This window comes from Chionomys nivalis, chromosome 17 (assembly GCF_950005125.1).
Source record: "Chionomys nivalis chromosome 17, mChiNiv1.1, whole genome shotgun sequence".
Classification (NCBI taxonomy): Eukaryota; Metazoa; Chordata; class Mammalia; order Rodentia; family Cricetidae; genus Chionomys; species Chionomys nivalis.
The window spans coordinates 47,684,168-47,700,932 of NC_080102.1; the positions used below are offsets into that span (position 1 = coordinate 47,684,168).

General features: G+C 40.6%; 1 protein-coding gene across 19 annotated transcripts in view; it reads right to left on the bottom strand.

The window, feature by feature from the left end:
* Kif21a (kinesin family member 21A) overlaps window positions 1-14,930 on the bottom strand; it is a 111,963-nt gene extending 97,033 nt beyond the window's left edge. For all 19 annotated transcript variants that reach the window (XM_057792603.1, XM_057792592.1, XM_057792591.1 and 16 more), the window contains exon 1: window positions 14,642-14,930. In XM_057792603.1, coding sequence (XP_057648586.1) covers window positions 14,642-14,685 — 44 coding nt within the window. In that variant the 5' untranslated portion in view covers window positions 14,686-14,930. The remainder of the gene's footprint in view (window positions 1-14,641) is intronic.
* Window positions 14,931-16,765: the final 1,835 nt, after the last annotated feature.

A 16,765-nucleotide genomic window follows, 5' to 3' on the forward strand; every position in this document is an offset into this window, starting at 1 on the left:
GTTTAGGGATTAGCATGGCAGTCAGCTCACTTTGCGAGACAAGCGGCTGGAAATTGCTGACTATCCCCTGCATGCAGAGGAAAGGAGAACAACAACACAGGTCTAACCAATGGTGCTCATGACTGATAGGAGACCAGGACAACACAGGTCTACCAACTGTGCTCACCAACAGAGAGCAAACTCAGGAAAGTACTTTTCCCAAAATGGCCCCCAAAGTTAATCATCATGATCTTGACTGTAGAATTCGCCTGGTCAGAAAAGGAAAGCCTAGGCCCACTGTGCTGGATAAGCACAAGCTGTATTCCAATGGTGTTATCTAAGTCATTACCTGCTAAAAATGGTACATTTTTCTCATCATCAGAGACAGACAGAATAACAAGAAAAGGGCAGCCCAAGTAAAGACCTCGAAGTCTCTATTAAGAAGTACATAGTTATAAATTAACCTAAGCTTATATTTATTGTGGATTACCATGTGCCAGGCACTATTCGGGTACTTTATCACTCTGTCAGTTAATTCTCATAACTATAATCATCTTCATAGATAGACTCAAGTTGAAAGTGGAAATTAAAAAACAAGAGCTCACCAAAATATTATCTCTTGCTTAAGGTAAGCAATAAGGAAGCTATATGGAATTATTGGATATTACCTAGAGGAGGAGAAAAAATAGAATTGTCTTTCTAGGAAAGAGGAAGAAGAAAAGAGATAGATATGACAGGAGAAAGGGAACAGGGATGAAGCTAAAAAGAAATCTAGCATCTCCCAAATATTCCTAAATGCAAAGCACCTACAACATTATAATCCTGACTCTCTAATACAGGTCTTAAAGTCTATTTCGTCCATGAGAAAATTAAGGCTGCCAACTATTAAATTCTGAACTCATATCTTTCTGAATCCAAAGTCTGCTCTTTTCACTAAGCTATGCCACAGAAAAGAAAATTGAGGAGATAAGAGGTGGGAAGAAACAAAACTAAAGGGAAAACTGATGACTCAGCAAAAGGTGGAACAGCAATCTCTGAGGGTGAACAGGGAAGGCGGAGAGGGCAGGGAAGGGCCAATGGCGACTCAGGCATAATTAGGGAGCAAAGTAGTTCCAGTGCTGGAGGGCATCAGACATGTACAGTCTACAATTTACTCTACAGAATAACCAGGAAGAGTTGGAAGGTTCCAAACACCATGGTTTAATGACTACATGTCTTCCAATTTGTTAGATTATAGTACTGTATTATACACCTCATAAATAAGCATGATGATGTAAACCTTACAAAGAAAAAAGCTGAGGAAACAGGGAATGTAAAGGAAACGCAGAGAAGTCAATTAGCCCTCAGAAGTTCCTCAGTGGACACTATGTTTAGATGACAGCAATGCCCGGGTGGTTTGAATAAGAGCGCCCCTCGTAGGTTCACACATTTAAATGCTTGGCCTGCAGTTGATGGAACTGTTTGGGAAGTATTAGGAGCTGTGGCTCTACTGGAGGAGGTGTGGCTATGCCATTCCATTCTGTCTTTCCCTGTGTCTGCCTCTCTGTCTGTCTTGTGGCTGTGGATCTGTATGTAGGCTCTCAGCTACTGCTCCAGCACCAGGCTTGCCTGTCTGTTGATGTGCTTCCTGCCATGACAAGCATGGACTTTAATTAATCCTTTGGAACCGTGAGCCACAATAAACTTTTTCAAAAGTGACCTTAGTCACTGTGTCTCTTAAAAGCAACAGAAAAGTAACTAAGAGATATTCCAATTCTGGGATGCTTCTGCGAGAAAAGCAAAGACTGGCCTAGACATGCCAGGCTCCTGGTGAAGAACTGTAGTCCATGAGTAGCTTAACTCAGTACTGTACAGTCTGTGGGCGGCTTTATCAAAAGATGCCCAGCATCAGTGGCAAACACATTATAAGGCCACAACAAAAGCCAGGCAGACCATTATTTTTATATTTACGCAAAGGTAAGCAAGGTTAAAAAATTACCAAAACTTTCAAAGTCACTCAATAGACTCTAATCAGTGAATATTAGGAGACAACTATCAGTTTATGTTTTGTATCAATGTTAATACATTTTATACTATATTATCCAGGTTCATTCAACTGCTTAGTGAGTTTTGTTTAGGAATATGTGTGTATGCCTGTGTCTGTGTGTATCACATTAGTTTCATATCAAAATCAGAGTTTCTTGGCTTCAAGAAATTTTAATCTCAAAATATACTGCAACTTCCAGTCTGTCATGAGATAAAAGAGAAAGCTGGACAAGCCTGGGTGACATGGAAGTGAAATGATGGCAGAGGTGGCCAGGGTTGGATTAGTACCAGCACAACCACACAAAAGCAGCCTGAAGGCAACGTCCCCTTTTGAGGATCCCAGGTAGGTTGAAAAAGATCCCCATTGGAATAAAAGAAATTAAGTTTCTCTCACAGATAGGAAATTTTCTAACCTTCCCTTAATAAATTGTGTTTGGTTTCTAAATCCAGAAAAAAGTCATATAAACCAGCTAGACAAACACCAAGTAAGAACAAATAAGTCTTAAAATCTAAGCCCCTAAAAGTACAAGGATAATCAGCTGTAAGTTGTACTGCTTGAAACAAATTTTAAAATAATAGCTTGGTACGGAAAAATGATCACTGCTCTGGTTTCCCTGTGGGTCGAAAAATGAACCACATTCAAACCCCACGAGATGATGGCCCCACTCAGGACCTTTAAAGACTACCTGTGAGCATCAGATACAAACTATACCCAAGGCTCCTGGTTCTCAACACTTCTGAGATTATAATCAGTTAAGGAACTTAAAAAACAAAAACCAATGGCCACCTCTTGCTAAAGACTAGTTAACTTAGGGTATAGGATAAGGAAGAACTACACAAGACAACTGCCTTGACCAAAGTATGTCATCCCTGAATAAATAGTTCCTCTGACAAGCTATTTGTCTGCTACTGAAAAAAAAAATGGTAATAGCAGTAGTAACTGCCACTTACGTCATCATTGTCAAAAATCAGGCATATATAGCTACCAAATATATACACATATACACATAAATACACACACATATATATACAATTACATATAGAAATATAACACATAGACACACATACCTACATACATGTACCTGCTCATATATATACACACAAACATCCAGACACAGACACACATTTTACTAAGTGTCAGTAACATAAGCGTTTTAATACATTATCACTTTAATTCTCGTGACAAACTATTAAATAATTCTGTTTATTTAGTCCACATAGACTTTTAACATCGATTGAACTGCTATAGCATAATTTTCACCTGAAAGCGAAGAGCACTCGGGAACATGGGTGAAATAGTTTTCACCGATGATGCATTGAGTCATTCTCATTTACCTCCAAGCCCTGCTTCTGAACAGGAACAGCTGTCATACATTAAAAATGAGTAAGGCTGACAAGTTCATCGAAGGATGACGGACCTCACAATCTTGCCTACGAGCATGACTCTGAAATCAGCTGGACTGACAGATCACAACCACCTACAAGATCTGACAAGATCTTGATGTCATTTTTTTTAACAAGAATAAATATGATCCAAGTATGAAAATGCTCTAAATGCCACAAATCTAGTATCAAAATATGGTCAAACTTAAAAGTCCAAATCATCAAAAGTCTTTGAATTGTTCTATGTTGAGACCAACAGTCACAGAATATATGCAAAAAATAAATGAAAAGATATGATATGCCATAACAATATAAAATTATGAACTAAAGCTAACTAAGCAAATTTTACATTCAAAGACAAGAACTAAATGGGGGGGAGTAATAAGGTCTCATTGTGTAAGAAATTAGTTTAAAAACAAAACCAAAGATAACTAGAATGTTCTGCCAATTAAAGGGCAAGTTTGTCAAATGAAAATTCAAATACAATGCATTATTGTATTGTATTGCAGAAATTGACAGTCAAAGATGTTGTAGAGGTCACATTTACACAGCAGCCCAAAGAGCCAGGAATGAGATCTGCAATCTCAAGTTCAATGGGCAATTCACAGCTTCCACTCTAAGACAGGATAGATGCAAACTAGGTGACCAGTAGGCTGCTGGAACCAAAGTTCTCTGGACTGAACTGAGATGCAAAGTGAAAAGAAATGCCTTTAAAAAGGTTCTCATTTTCAAGGAACGTGACCCAGTTATAGCTTTGTATTTAGCTCACCATCAAATGGTTAGAATAATATTTGGGGGACAATGTCTACAGTACTCTAATACAGTATGTCTTGATCTGGGTACAGGTGAAAAGTTCAAAGTAATGAGCCCTATATCTCTCTCTGAGAAGCATGTCCACTCTGAGCAGCAACCCCAACCTCTGACCCCAGGAAAAACTCACCTGTAAAGTCACTACTGGTGAACAGGCATCACCAACAATAGCAGGAGACAGCACAGTTCTTAAATCTATAGCCATAAGAAACAATTCTTGTTGATTAAATTACTGCTTAATTTACTGAATTTAACACCTATCATATTCAATTTTGAAAGAAAGATGGTAATATATATTTAAAATATGCTTCTTTAATGTTTCTGGAAAATACATAAGAAAATGTTTCTTATATACCTCAGGCTATGCAGGATGTGTGCTGATTTTAACTGTGATGGAAAAACACAGAATCACAATAAAAATAGATCAAAACAAATAGACCAAAAATCTAATTGTGGTTGTATTAGACAGTGCACTGCAGCTGGCTGTTGTCCTCATCTGCTCGACTACTTCTGTTAATGCCCTATTATTTCACTAATGGGGGAACCTGGATAAAATAATTTTCTTATAAAATTAAAAACTGACTTAGAGATAATCAGACTTGACTTGAAAGAGCAAGTAATGCATTTCCTGTTTCTAAGAGCCAATCTCCTTTGAAAATGTCCCCAGATAAGGCCTCACACAGGGCTCTATCTGTATATCTCACTACTGTGTATCTCATTACACCATCAACGAACACAGGATACGCACATTGCTCAGAGGCCAGAGGTACTTGCTGGTTAAATGTCATTATTGCCCAATCCTGGACCTGAATTTGGTTCCTTGATCCCACTTAAAGTTGGAAGAGAACAATTTACCCTACAAAGCTAGCGTCTAGATCCTGTCCAAGTGTCCAAACACATCATATACATACACACAATAATAACAACAAATGCATAAATTAACTGTACCACTGCTATCCCTGGCCCTACTCATTTACCCCTAAAGTATTCTTCAATCCACGCTACACATTAGTGACTTGTTGCCAACCTCAGTGAGAAAAATCACGGAAAAACATTAGCTATAGTTTCAAAGTATGTAAGCAATCCATAAAGAACACTCACAATTTTAGTATCAAATTTGGTCCTTATCCTCTTACATTGTGTGAAATAAGTAAACAATCGTTCAACTCAAAAACTAATTATTAGTATAATAGTAAACCCCCCCCCCCATACACACACACACGCTGAAAACCATGCCAATTGAAAGCCTGTTTGGAAAAGAAAGAATTAAAATGGTAGATTCTACTAAACTGTAAAACGAGAAATTAGGTACAGCAGAGTATGGTTGTATGTGGTTTACATATGTAAACCTGAGCAGCTCGGCTGGGAGGGGTTTAGGATGTATTTATACATTGTCGTACCATTCGTAGTGATAAAAACACAGTAAGACAATCAAAAACAGACACAATGGGTCACACACTGAAGAGGTTGACGCCAATCACATGAGTTTATAATATAACCAGCTCACACAGTCTGCCAAATTCATCTCTAATACTACTGTCGCCATCTACAGCAAAACCACTTTCCACGGGCTTCTATACGGCCATCTCTTTTCCTGAATCCACTGACGTAAGTGAAGAAGCTACCTGGTCGAGACCAAGTTTATCCCAGGCAAGAATCCATCCTTAACAGGTATCTGACCATCTATCCAGGGCTCACCCTATTGTTTATTGTCAATATTTACTATCACAGTGACTTATGTAGTTTGGGTACATAATTGGCATTCAATAATTATGTGATAGTTAAGTGAGTCTTGATCCAAAAAGTAAAGATTCAAATGAATACTGTGGAGAACAGAGACGGTGTGTGTCACGCGAGCACACTGTAAGAATAGACGATAGCTTTTATTCCCTACCACCTCTGAATCCTGCTTATTGGAAAAACAGTCTCTCTGGCTTAGAATACTAACTGACTTTGTAGTAGTGTCAAAAAACATGATCGTCTATTCCAAAATATTTATATACTTCAGATATTATATGTAAATCCATAATTTCTTCACCATATCCAAAGATCTGTGATACTTTCATGCCTAGCGACAGGTAAAGCTTTCCAAAGTTGAGAAGGACCTCTAATCCAAGAGCAAGGAACAAACCTTGCCCTGCCATGAGTCTTACCTTCCCTCATTCACAGCGGAACGTTTTCCTCGTTCTTTCCTCTTCCTGAAGCAGAGGATGGAGTGGGACAGTCATCCAGACAGACTAGCCCTGAGATCAAATTGTGAATGACCTCTGGACATTTCAATATCTATTTGCTTCATGTCAATAATAGCAATGACCTTTAGATATTCAATTATAATAATGCTGTCAATATAATACATTACCACCTTCTTTATAAAAGAAAAAAAGCACAAAGTATTCTATTGGAGAGAAAGGAAGGAGGCATAATATAAAAAAAAAAAGGATTGTGACCCTAAAAGTCAGAGTAGTTTAAAAGCTTCTATAAAGGGGTGCGTTTTAGATGGCCAGCTTCCCTTACGTCTAAAAGCATGTTCCATTCTGTATTTCTCTAAGAAATAAGGTTGAGAAAAGCTGAAATGACCCAAAGCTTCAGGACCATTTGTGTAGTAAAGCAACCTGCAAACAGGGCCCTGAAAATCTGACTTCCATCTCTCTATTTCCTCTCTGATCTCTATAAACGGGCCTTTCCCATTCCCATTCCGCCCTTCAGTCATTTCCTCTGAAGCAAGATTATTACTAGAATATGTGATAACCCTTTAGTATACTGAAGGAAAAACAGTCGAGAATGAAGACTGGGCTTAGGAGGTGGTCACATGCCCCAAGTCTAGAATACACAGGAAGAAAGAGGGAATAGGTATGCTTTAAATTAATTCATAATTAGCCGGGTGGTGGTGGCACATGCCTTTAATTCCAGCACTCGGGAGGCAGAGGCAGGCAGATCTCTGGTCTACAAGAGGTAGTTCCAGGACAGGAATCAAAAAGTTACGGAGAAACCCTGTCTCGAAAATCCAAAAAAAAAAAAAAATTAATTCATAACTCTTACCCACTGCACTTATATGCCCACTGTGAAAACACTAATATTTTATATGTAAATACTGAACTAGTTTGTATGATTTTTATAGCACAATCTTAGTTTTTCATATTTTAATATGTCAGAATCCTCAAAATTTTAGAGCCGGGTTTCTGTCACTAGGGTTTTAACTAGAATTACTAGTCAAATCCTAGAGTTGAAGCATTCATAAAGCAAAACTAGTGAGCATCAACAGTGAAGACATTCACCTCACCACCAATTATAGTTTCAATATATGTCCTTAAAGGGTTAAAACTACAGGAACTTAATTTTATCAAATATATGATATTCTATTTCTAGATGTTGCAAGAAAAACATAAAGTTCTAGATTCACAGTACAAATCAACAGAAGAATGGCCTCAACTGTGTGTGACCTCAAATAATGCTTTGTGCATCTCTAGGCCTCTACTGTCAACTCTCTGAATAAATCCTTGAGCAGCTAGCCTCCTGAAGGGGCCTTTCTGCTTTAAAGTCCATTTTGCCAATAATTCTAGGAATACTAAAATTATGTTGAACATAAAATTTCAATGATCTTTAAGAAACAAATGACAGGGGCTGGAGAGATGGCTCAGAGGTTAAGAGCACTGCCTGCTCTTCCAAAGGTCCTGAGTTCAATTCCCAGCAACCACATGGTGGCTCACAACCATCTGTAATGAGGTCTGGTGCCCTCTTCTGGCCTGCAGACATACACACAGACAAAATATTGTATACATAATAAATAAATAAATAAAAAAGAAACAAATGACAAGTGGATTTTAAATGTAACTCTTAAACATTAAGCAACATTTCATAATAATCACGGAGTATCATGACTCTATTCTCTGACTTGACAGTGATTTGCTTGAAACAAAGTTGCAACCACAGGCCAACTATTTGAATACTCTGAGAAGATTGAAGAGTTAATCCATTGGGAAAACCAGATGCAATACAGTTCACAAATGCGCTGTTTAGAAGGGAACACTAACATGCCAGCAAACGTGCTACTTATGATTAAAATTGATCTAGTGATTCACCGCATATATTGCTTTTTAACTAGTATGCATCTTGCTTCCTAACCTGCAGTTGGATGATGTCAGATCATGAACGATTTTGACTTAAAATAATTTCTAAGTCAGAGCAAGAATGACTGACACATTGTAGTATGTCTTAGGGAAGAATATTCACAATAATGAATAATTACATAGTTTGGAGGACAAATAGACAAGAACTGAATGGGGAGATTATATTAACCTCCAGGGTAATTTCTGTTTTCATGACTTCACTAAAACTGAAAGCCCTGGTACATATTCACTACCCCATAATTATGCATCAGAATAGTAACCAATTAGCAACTCAGGAGTACAAGAAGCAATGATGATTAAATACGGAACTTGAAATCCCGAGCCATTCTAAATGATAATCTTGCTCCAACGCACCTTTTACACATAGGTACTGGTTAGTTTTTGTCAACTTTACACAAACTCTAAAGTCACCTGGGAATAAAGAACCTCAGCTGAGGCAATGCCACGAGCAGGCTGGCTTGTGGGCATGTTCATAGGGCATTTATTAATGATTGACACGGGAGGGCCCAGCACACTGTGGGCTGGTCTACCCCTGGAGAGTTGGCCCTTGGTTGTGAAGGAAGCATTTTTCCTCCATAGTCCCTGCTTCTCTACATTCTTGAGTTCCTGCCCTCATGTTCCTCAATAAGGGATAGTGATCAACGTGGGTAAGGCCCCCCGAGTTATTTTTGATCTTCGTGTTTATCACAGCAATCAAAAGTAAGGTAGGACAGGTATTAACCCACATCTGAAGGAAATGAACTAGTTCATGTTTTATAAAATAAGTTTTATTTTTTATAAGATAAGGGTTTCATTGACTCTGAACTCATATCACCTTTTAGCTTTGAAAGGTCTCTTCTCTGTCATTTCTATTAATTCCTAAACCAAAAGCATACAAGGAAGATGCTCATTTTACCAAGTAGGATGCCTAACAGACAATGTCCTCCTAGCAGACAGGCTTTGGGGCTCAATTTTTCCATGAGGTACTTTTAAAATCAAAATATGCATGTCAACTGTTTTTGAACAACAGATGAACTTTTCTAACATAATGTTTAAAAATGAGGGAAATACAAACCTTAATTATGGCAACTGCCTTTTATTTTTCCAGTTTCTGCTGTTTCCTCTACTTTGTGATGGTGTTAACGCATTATGTGTCACATTGATACTTCTAAGTTCTGTGAGAAACAAGAACTATGTGAACCAGGTATATTAGTGCGCCGTGCTGAATGCACGGGAGGCACGGAGGACACGGTTACTGAATCAAAGACTAAGCAAAGGAGCAAACACTGAATGATTATGTTTCCATGCAGCAAACCTACCCAAGAACCTTGCACATCTACATCTTCTAAACATGAAATTGTTTCAAAATACTTACTTCAAATGTTATTTCATGTTTCCACTAGGAAAACCTTTACTGGAGTTAGTCAGTAAAATGTAACACGTGGAAATACATTGGATCATAAAAAAATCTGGGTTTGAGTTTCAACTTTGAAACTTCACAGTTACCTAGTATTTTCCAGATTCATTTTAGTCACACAGAGTAAAATATCTATCCAGGGTTTCTCTCAAAATTTTATTAGCAAGTAAACAACGTATTTATTTTTTATGATAACTAAAGTAAAGAGATAACAATCTAAAAGTGTCTCTTTAGCAGCAAAAGTAATTAAGTAAATAGATTATTGGGAAAAAGCAAGTTTGAAGTTTTTAAACGGTTCTTTCCTGTCAATCCAGAGGCATCAGTAGTGTCATTGTATCATCACCAATAAAAATCGCATTTAGCAAATGACACACAAAAGAATCCTACTATCTTCATAGCTTCAGGTCGCCACCTTAGTGTGAGGGAAGGATGCAGAGGAAGAATGAAAGATGACGTCCACCCCAACCCTTAGGTCAGTTGAGCAATAACCCCACTTCATAAAAGGGGTTCAGGTCATATGTGGTGATGCATGCCTTTAATGCGGTACTCAAGAGAAGAGCCTAATGTAGGTGGATCTCTGAGTTCAAGGCTGGCCTGGGCTACAAAGCCAGTTCCAAACCAGTCAGTGCTACATAGTTAGACCTGTCTCAAATGAACTAAAGAATAAACAAGCAAACAAGCAAACAAAGCAAGCTTCATTAAACTGAAAAAAAAAAAAAATTTGAACCAGGCATGGTGGCACACATCTTCAAGCCCAACCCTAGGGCAGCAGATGCAGACAGATCTCTGAGTTTAAGGCCAGCCTGGTCTACAGAGTGAATTCCAGGACAGCTAGGACTATACAGAAAGACCTAGGACTCGGGGGAGAAGCGGGGAAAGAAAAGAAACCCAAATTTGATATTATACACTAATCCAATCTCACTGTCAAGGATATTAGAGCCTTGCCAGAGCTTGACAATCTTAGCTGCCAGATATGATTATATGAAAATCTGAAGGTCCTTTCTGAATCTCCACTGTTAAGCAGTCCTTAGAGGAATTCTGCAAGCTAAGGTTTTTGAAAAGGAAAATGTCACAATTTTTTTGGGTCAAGTCTTAGGAAAGGAAAACAGAAAAGGCCATATCATCTCATAATGTCTCAAGGTCTTAGAGGAAGAATTTAAAATGTTTAACTGATTTTACCGTTTTTAGTTAAGCGAAGAATCAATTCAGTGTAAGACAATTAGGATTAGAAGAGAATGTGTGCTACATTCCAGTGTTAGCATTTGTAAATGTCATCTGCTGAGCTACACATTCAGCTTAATTGCTCTGAAGTAACACTTTCCATGTCTACATGTTCACATGGGCATGCATGAGAACCACACACTAAACGTGGATGCTCACTATTTGGTACATGCTCTGTTCAAGGGTGCAGTCAGTCTGTGTTCTTTCTGTGTCTGTGAGCAGTTGTACTTGTTAATTCTTCCTTACGTTGGCGCTAGAGAGCAGCATCACCTGTAAACACATGCTTTTCAAGTCTCTACTAGCCGCATTTTGTAAAGAGAAAAATCTAGATGAAATTAAATTTAATATTTTACTCAGTAAATGGATGTCATTCAATAACAGTCAAAATATTTCAACATGTAAACAAGATAAAATTATTGAGCTAAGTGCTTTCATTTTTTCAGACTAAATCCCAATGTATGTACATTAATGCACATATTAACTTTAACACAAAATTTTCATCATAAATACATTACCAGCATTTAGATTTCATGAACTTTCCAGTCGAAAAAAATAAATTCATATAACAAGATATTCAAGCACACAAAAAGTTTCTAATAACTGGATCAAAGACCAGCTTTTAAATTTAAATTTAAATTTGGGCCAATAGTATTGCTCGGCAGGTAAACAGGCATTTTGCTGTCAAGGGTTAAGAGATTGATCTTTAGAACCACATGACAGGAAGGAAAAAAATAAGTCCCACAGATTGTTTTCTGATTGTAATAAAGGTGTGCATGTGTATGTGCATGTACACACACATACACACACGTATACACAGACACACACACACCACAAATAAATGGAAAAAAAGATTTAAAATAAATTTTACTGACATAGCATTAACCTTATTTCAGGTCTTCACCAGCCACATGAGATTGAACATGAGGATTGTCTTCTGAATCCATAGCCTTCCTCAATGAAAGGGAACCTTCAGATAACTCAAATGCCAAAAATATTCTCAGAACGGAGTCAAAAGCATTCTTCTTAAACGAGAAACTTTCTGTTTAGCATCTCCCCCTCAAAGGCTTACACGTCTCAAGCACTCATTTTGCAAAACCTCTAATAGTACAGTAATGACCTTTAATAAGACCACACCTCTGAGGCCCATAACACACAAGTACCTTGAGAATGCGTTGGGTTTTATGAAATACAGCCAAGTCTCCATGGCCTGTCATTTCAGTATGCATTAAAGGGGAAAGATAGGCCAAAGGCCTCTGTTAATTTTGTGTCTAGACACAATATTTCTGTGGACTAACTCCTCCTGCTGATGCAGTTTGCCACAAGCTGAAGAACAGACCGGATTGGAGGACCCTGGAAAAGTCAAGTTCTGGGCTTCTCTTTGTGAGCTCTTGTCTCCTCTAGGATGTCAGGAGATGAACTATCTGCCAAGGCTAGTCACTTGTCATTGAACTAGTACAGGAAGGAAGCAAATGACCTTTTAAGCGGAGTAAAACTTGGCAAGGCATAGTCTTATCTCTCACCTGCACAGGCTTCAGGTTTAAGAACCTGAGCCATAAATTGGAGCGGTCTGGATCAGAAGCCTGTTTCTATCATTTGCTACCAGTTTAATTGTGGAAGGTTGACTTAGAGATCTTCCTGTTCCCCGTCAGTAAGATGGCCATAAAAATAATGGCATTTAAGTCACTGACTCTGAGGGATGGGATTTTTACTGGATACAAAACAGGTGAGCACTGTCTTGATTTTAATATATGATATATATTGCACCATTTATTATTAATTTTAGCTCCAAAATCAGAATAACTGACATAGGATAGAATGTTCAATGTATGCTTGCTATAAGTGACTATGTGTCTAAACACTTTATAAATATTACAATGTTATGTGAATATAAGCCACTTTAGCCTATATAGAATAAGTTTAGACAGTTTGAACAAGAGAACAATGTATTTAATGGGAGGAAAAATACCAGTTTCACCAAACTGCATCTTGATAAGGTAGGCCAACAAGTTCTGTCAAAGTTTTGATAGCTACCCCTGGTGGCTCATCATACCTGTTATCCTGGCATATGGAAGGCTGAAAGACAGATAAACCTTTTCCTCAAAAATCAAACTCTTACCATTCACCTGTGCCACCACCCAGCGTAGCGTAAGGTATTTACAGGTTATCACCACCATAAGCCTGTCTAGTCATGACTCTTCACTTCCATTGGAAGACCAGATTTAATACAGTGGTCAACCAACCAGACAATGACATAGAAGATGCCCACATGAAAATCTCAAATCTTTATTTAAAAAAAAATGGTTTCTCACAAGGAAATTTTTGTTTTGGTTAATAGTTTGTGGTTTGTTGTAATCAGAGCTTCTAGGAAACTGGGTCTGAATGGCCTTCCTGTCTTTTCCTTCCATTTATTTCCCTGGCCCTGGTGCAGTCACTAATTCATATTTTAAGGTCAAAAAAATACGTAGTAGAGCCGGGCAGAGGGGCCAGCACTCGGGAAGCAGAGGCAGGCCGATCTCTGTGAGTTCGGGGGCAGCCTGGTCTGCAGAGCTAGTTCCAGGGCAGGCTCCAAAGCTACAGAAAAACCCTGTCTCGAAAAAATAAATAAATAACTATAAGGTAACAGAATAAATAGGAAAAACAAGCTCGTCTAGTAATGGAAAATAGCTCAGGAATAGCCAAAAGGGAGAACAAAATTTTCAAAGTTTTACAGCTGTTGAGTGTAAAGAATTGTAAAGGTAATTTCACTACCTGCAAAATAAAGGAATCAAAATACCTTCCAATTTCACTTGATTCTTTAAGACAAAGATCCAGGATATCCAAAACTGCCACTTCTGTGCCTATCAAGATTTGTCACTAAAATAACCATAGGAATGATTACATTATGTAACTTTCAGTAATTTTCAACATAGACATTGACAGCGGAGGATGTTTACGAATTCTGGATTTCTTTGAAGACAGGTTATCTTCATAATCTTTAAATTGCATATGAATTAACAGCATTTGATCAGAGCGATGGAAGCCATGCTCTTGGTCTAGGATGAACGCTTCATTAATTTTTCAGTGTGATGATGCTGCAGTTTTCCAAGAGCAACCGCCAAGAGTTCTTGCGATGCATCCAATCAACCGAATTACATCAAATATCCATGTCACCGTCCCTAACCACAACACAATCACGTAACCAGGATTTCAAAACTCAACCCCAGGCGTGTGTGATGTCACTGTCAACATTCACCGCGCTTAACTAACCTCAGGTGGTTTCTCCCCGGCGCCCACCTAACCCTCAGTCTAGTCGACGTTGTTTGCCTCTCCAGACCTCCCGCGGGTGACTGTGTCCCCCCCCATACACTCTCCACCACCACACCTGTGAGATCAGGTGCACACTGCGGGGACCCGAGTGGGCACGGGCCCCGCGCTGTCACCCCGACGCTTTGTCTGCGGCTCCAGGCCGGCGCGGCGGGCGCTGGGGACGGACACCTCGGGCCGACCTGCAGGGCGGCAGCGGCGGCGGCTACTCCCGGGGACCCGAAGGCCTCCCGGGAGGCGACCGTGCAGCGAGCGGCGCTCGACCCGCGGGGTGGGGCGGGGGGTGAGGGGCGGCCACCGCGGTTCCCAGAGTTGTCGCGACGCACGGGCCCGGGTCAGGCTGCGGGGGAACGCGCCGGCTCTCCTCCGCTCGCCCTCCCTACCTCCCGCAGCTCACCTGACAGCCACGCGCACAGAACTCTCGTCCGCGACGCCCAACATGCCTGCTGCCACCCAGGTCTCAGCACGGTGCCGAGCGCTCCGGGCAGGCTGCTGCTGCTGCTGCTGCTGCTGCGGTGGCGGCGGCGGTGGCGGTGGGGAGGACTCAGCGCTGCGCTCCAGCCATGTTGGGCGACTGAATGGAAAGGTGGCGGCGCCGAGGCGCGGGAGGGGGCGGTGACTCGAGACGGCGCCGCCCCTTGCCCCCACTCGCCCGGCTCCGCTCTGCCCTGCGTCAGCCGCGGCTGGTCCGGTGTGCCCCGCCCCGGCCACACAGCCAGGCGCGGCCCCGCGCGGAGACGAACCCCCCCTCCTCCCCGGGAGGCTCGGCTGCGCGCCCCCGCAGCCACCTGCTCGGGGGTGCAGCACGGACCTTGACCAACCCCCCACCTCAGCTTCCCTGGCTGGGCGCTGCCCTTTGCCCGCTAGCGTGGGACGTGGGTCGAGACACGCGCACGCACACACACACACACAGAGCCTTCTCAGTGCATTACTGTTCAGTCATGTGCACACTGGTAAGCACACCGGACCCTGGTACTGCCAAGTGTTCCCACAACTGTTTTCCATCTAGACGTGCTGCGTGGTAAACCCTTGCAAATGAAATTTCTTTCCCTGCCGGCCCTTCCACAGCACCTCCCAGGATCCCAGGATTCTGTCAACAGTGTTCTATTGTGTGTTCTTCACGACATCATTGTCCTTCCACATGCCTTTAGATAGCACTGTGGAAACAGCCTTTGTTAGCTTTGCCACAGAGTATCTTTTGTGGACTGCTGCGTACATTTCTATAAATAAACATGTGGGTTCGCACAAAACAGTATAAAAGATTAAATGTCACTATCCAAATAGAAGCACTGGACCAAGCAGATATAAACTAAAATCAGACACCTGATAGTGTACTTTGGGATAGGAATGAGTGTGATAACCTTCTACACCCATGGGAAGACGGCCCATAGGGTATATTCTTTATACACAGTTCTATGCACTCTGCTTCTTGTCTGATCTCCCTTAAATTGTTACAGACAACATTGATGGAAGGTAAAGAAGGTTATAGGGAAGCAGGGCAGTGGTGGTGCACTCCTTTAATCCCAGCACTGGGGAGGCAGAGGTAGGTGGATCTCTGTGAGTTCGAGGCCAGCCTGGTCTACAAGAGCTGGTTCCAGGACAGGCTCTAAAGCTACAGAGAAACCTTGTCTCGAAAAACCAAAACCAAACAAACAAACAAAAAGGTTGTAGGGTCTCTCTGTGTGCCAAATTGGTGGCAAAGCTGTCCTCTGACTTCCGTCTGGAGAGCTAGCATTAGCCTTGATATTTATACACCAACATAAGGGAGCCACATTTCGCCCCAGCTTGACAGGTCCAGACCTGGATGAATCTGGTTTGTCCACCTTACTTCTGTGATAAATGCTGCATAAAGGACAAGAATAACAAAGCGTATTTGGCAACAAAGCAACATATGTAACCTTTTGTAAGTCTTCATTTTAAGTTTCACCAGTACCTAAGTGTCTCAAAAAGAGTTGTCATAAAACATGTGCTCCAAGAACTGGCGAGGCTGTTTAAATGAGTAGAGGAAGCAAAGTCAAGAATATAGAAAGAAAAACAGAGAAGAGATGCAGGGCCCTTCCTGGAGTGGTAGCTGTCCTCACTCTGCCTGGGCTTGCTCAACAGGAATGCAAACCCTTTGCTGCTAGATTTTGATTCAGTCGTATATTTGTTGTTCCTTGAGTGAAAAAGATCAACCAGATCTTTACATGAAAATCCTTTAGTTTTAAAGGTGAACAAATCCAGCCCGATATTTACATACTATACAAAACCACCCTCAAAATACGTCAGGCTAGCTTCAGTACCAAGCCACCAGACGGAAATGTCTGGCCAAATATTAACACCAATAATAGCTGTGACTTTGAGATTTCAGAAAAGGCCCTGTAAAGCTCGAAGATCCTAAATGCTGAAAAGTTGATGGCCAAGTTTGTATACTATTTGCCTGGGGTTTCTTTTTAAGTTATATTTCCTGGCGGTTCCTGTAATGAATAGCCTTACATTAAAGAAAATCCCAGAGTCAGAGCTTCTACCGTGCAAGCGTCTA